This window comes from Arachis ipaensis, chromosome B04 (genome assembly GCF_000816755.2).
Source record: "Arachis ipaensis cultivar K30076 chromosome B04, Araip1.1, whole genome shotgun sequence".
Taxonomy (NCBI): domain Eukaryota; kingdom Viridiplantae; phylum Streptophyta; class Magnoliopsida; order Fabales; family Fabaceae; genus Arachis; species Arachis ipaensis.
Genome location: NC_029788.2, coordinates 109972635 through 109974481, shown reverse-complemented (window position 1 = coordinate 109974481; position 1847 = coordinate 109972635). Strand labels below are relative to the sequence as shown.

The following is a 1847-nucleotide window of genomic DNA, read 5'->3' as shown; positions in this document are numbered from 1 at the left end:
GTGATCGATCTCATATCCATATAAAAATAATTTTTTTGAAAAGTCTCAATCCATGAAGAAGAATACATTAAGTAATTTCCATTAATTTAATTTATTTGATCCAATAGCTATATTTTATTATATTGAGATTTAGATTATGCCACAACAACAGGTCGCATTTGTAAGCCTGAATAATTTCTTGTCCATTTTTTAGAATTCTTAGGCTCAACTAGGAAGTAAGAAAAGAACAATAAAATATATATAAAAACAAAAAACTTGAGTAGTACTGCTTAATTATATTACCTGAAATTGTCTATTGCTGCTAAAAATATATACATGCTCAAATAATACTCCTATGTAATAATACTCTTAGGCCCTAGATAATATATGTTATTGTATGGATTGTTCAAATACAAGGGTATTCATATTTCATGGTCAGACACCTATTTATCATGAAAGGTTGTAAACCAGTTAAGGAAAGAGTTGTTGAACTATTTTTTTAGTTAATACTTTTTTTCCATTATTAGCAAAAAGTACTATTTATTTTAATTATAACTGAACTCATCCAAAATAACAGAAGTATTGTATTGAAGTTATATTTTATTTTAAGAAATGACACACCAAAAATCAAATTCTAAACATTTTAATTATAAAAATTATTGTATATATTATGTCATGAATGATCTTTTTTAAAACCACTTAGTGAATAATTATATGTATCTAATATTTACCTCACTAGTAACAGTTGTGAAATCATTTGATAGGATTAGTATATTCTATATCAAAAGGAAGAAAAAATAATCAAATAATAAAATATTATGTTGGCTTACTTCTCCACCCACTGCTTGAAGCTGGAAAGTGTCTTCACAAGAAACCCTAGCATCAAGAACATCAAGTCCAAGCTCTTCAAATGCTTTTAGTATTGAGACCAACATACCAGGGCAATTCTTCTCTGAATACACGTTAATGTGGAAACCTTTTTCTAGGGTTTCCACTGTCACCTGCAATTTTATTTTATTATTATTAAACATGCAATTTGTCCTTATTTTTTTGTGTTTATTTCTAAAAAAACATTTTCACGTGAAGATGATATTATAAACTGTTAGATAATTTTTTGACAAACATATTAAATTATTTAACGATTTACAATATCATTATATGAAGATGTCTTGTTGAAGTAACTATCATATTTCTGTTCATATTTTATCTATTATTAAAAACTTTTGATATATTTGAGAACGATTTTAAGTATATGAAAAAATTGTCGAAAAAAAGATAAAAGAGATATTATAAAATAATCAAATGAAATAAATACGGAAAAAATAGGCACCATAGGTAGTTCATCATCAATTTGAGAGGTTGACGAAGAAGTTTCAGGGATTACAAGCTCGGAATTCAGTCCCTCCACTTTTTGCTTCAACTCCTCTATGTATCTGGATGCGTCCACAATAATTGAAGCTTTGTTCACCTGCAAAATAAATCCCAAAAGAAATTAAAAAAAAAAAAACTATTATTCAATATGAAGAAGCTTTTGCAATTGAGTAAAAATAGTGATGAGCTTGATTGATATATTATATTAATTCATCATGAACATAAACCTATATATATAATATAGAATCAATTATTACATACACCACTAGAATTTGTAACATCTCGGAGTTGATTCAACTTTTGTTGAAGAGCCTCCCTTCTTCTCTCCCTACTAGAAGCCATGCTTTCTTCTTCTTCTTCTTAGTTTTATTGTTATTATTTTGCTTTTTCACTTCAATAATTTTTGTGTATTTGGTTTTTGGTCTTCTAATAACTTCTTACAAGGTCTATGTCTATATACCCTTACTCATCAATTCCCATATGTGGCTTTGGGGTTT

At 27.3% G+C, this 1847-nt stretch overlaps 1 protein-coding gene across 1 annotated transcript in view; it reads right to left on the bottom strand.

The window, feature by feature from the left end:
* Window positions 1-1839, bottom strand: part of LOC107637956 (transcription factor SCREAM2-like) — a 3827-nt gene extending 1988 nt beyond the window's left edge. The window contains exons 1-3 of the mRNA XM_016341181.2: window positions 1612-1839; window positions 1310-1447; window positions 810-980 (exon numbers count right to left, since the gene is read on the bottom strand). Coding sequence (XP_016196667.1) covers window positions 810-980; window positions 1310-1447; window positions 1612-1692 — 390 coding nt within the window. The 5' untranslated portion in view covers window positions 1693-1839. The remainder of the gene's footprint in view (window positions 1-809; window positions 981-1309; window positions 1448-1611) is intronic.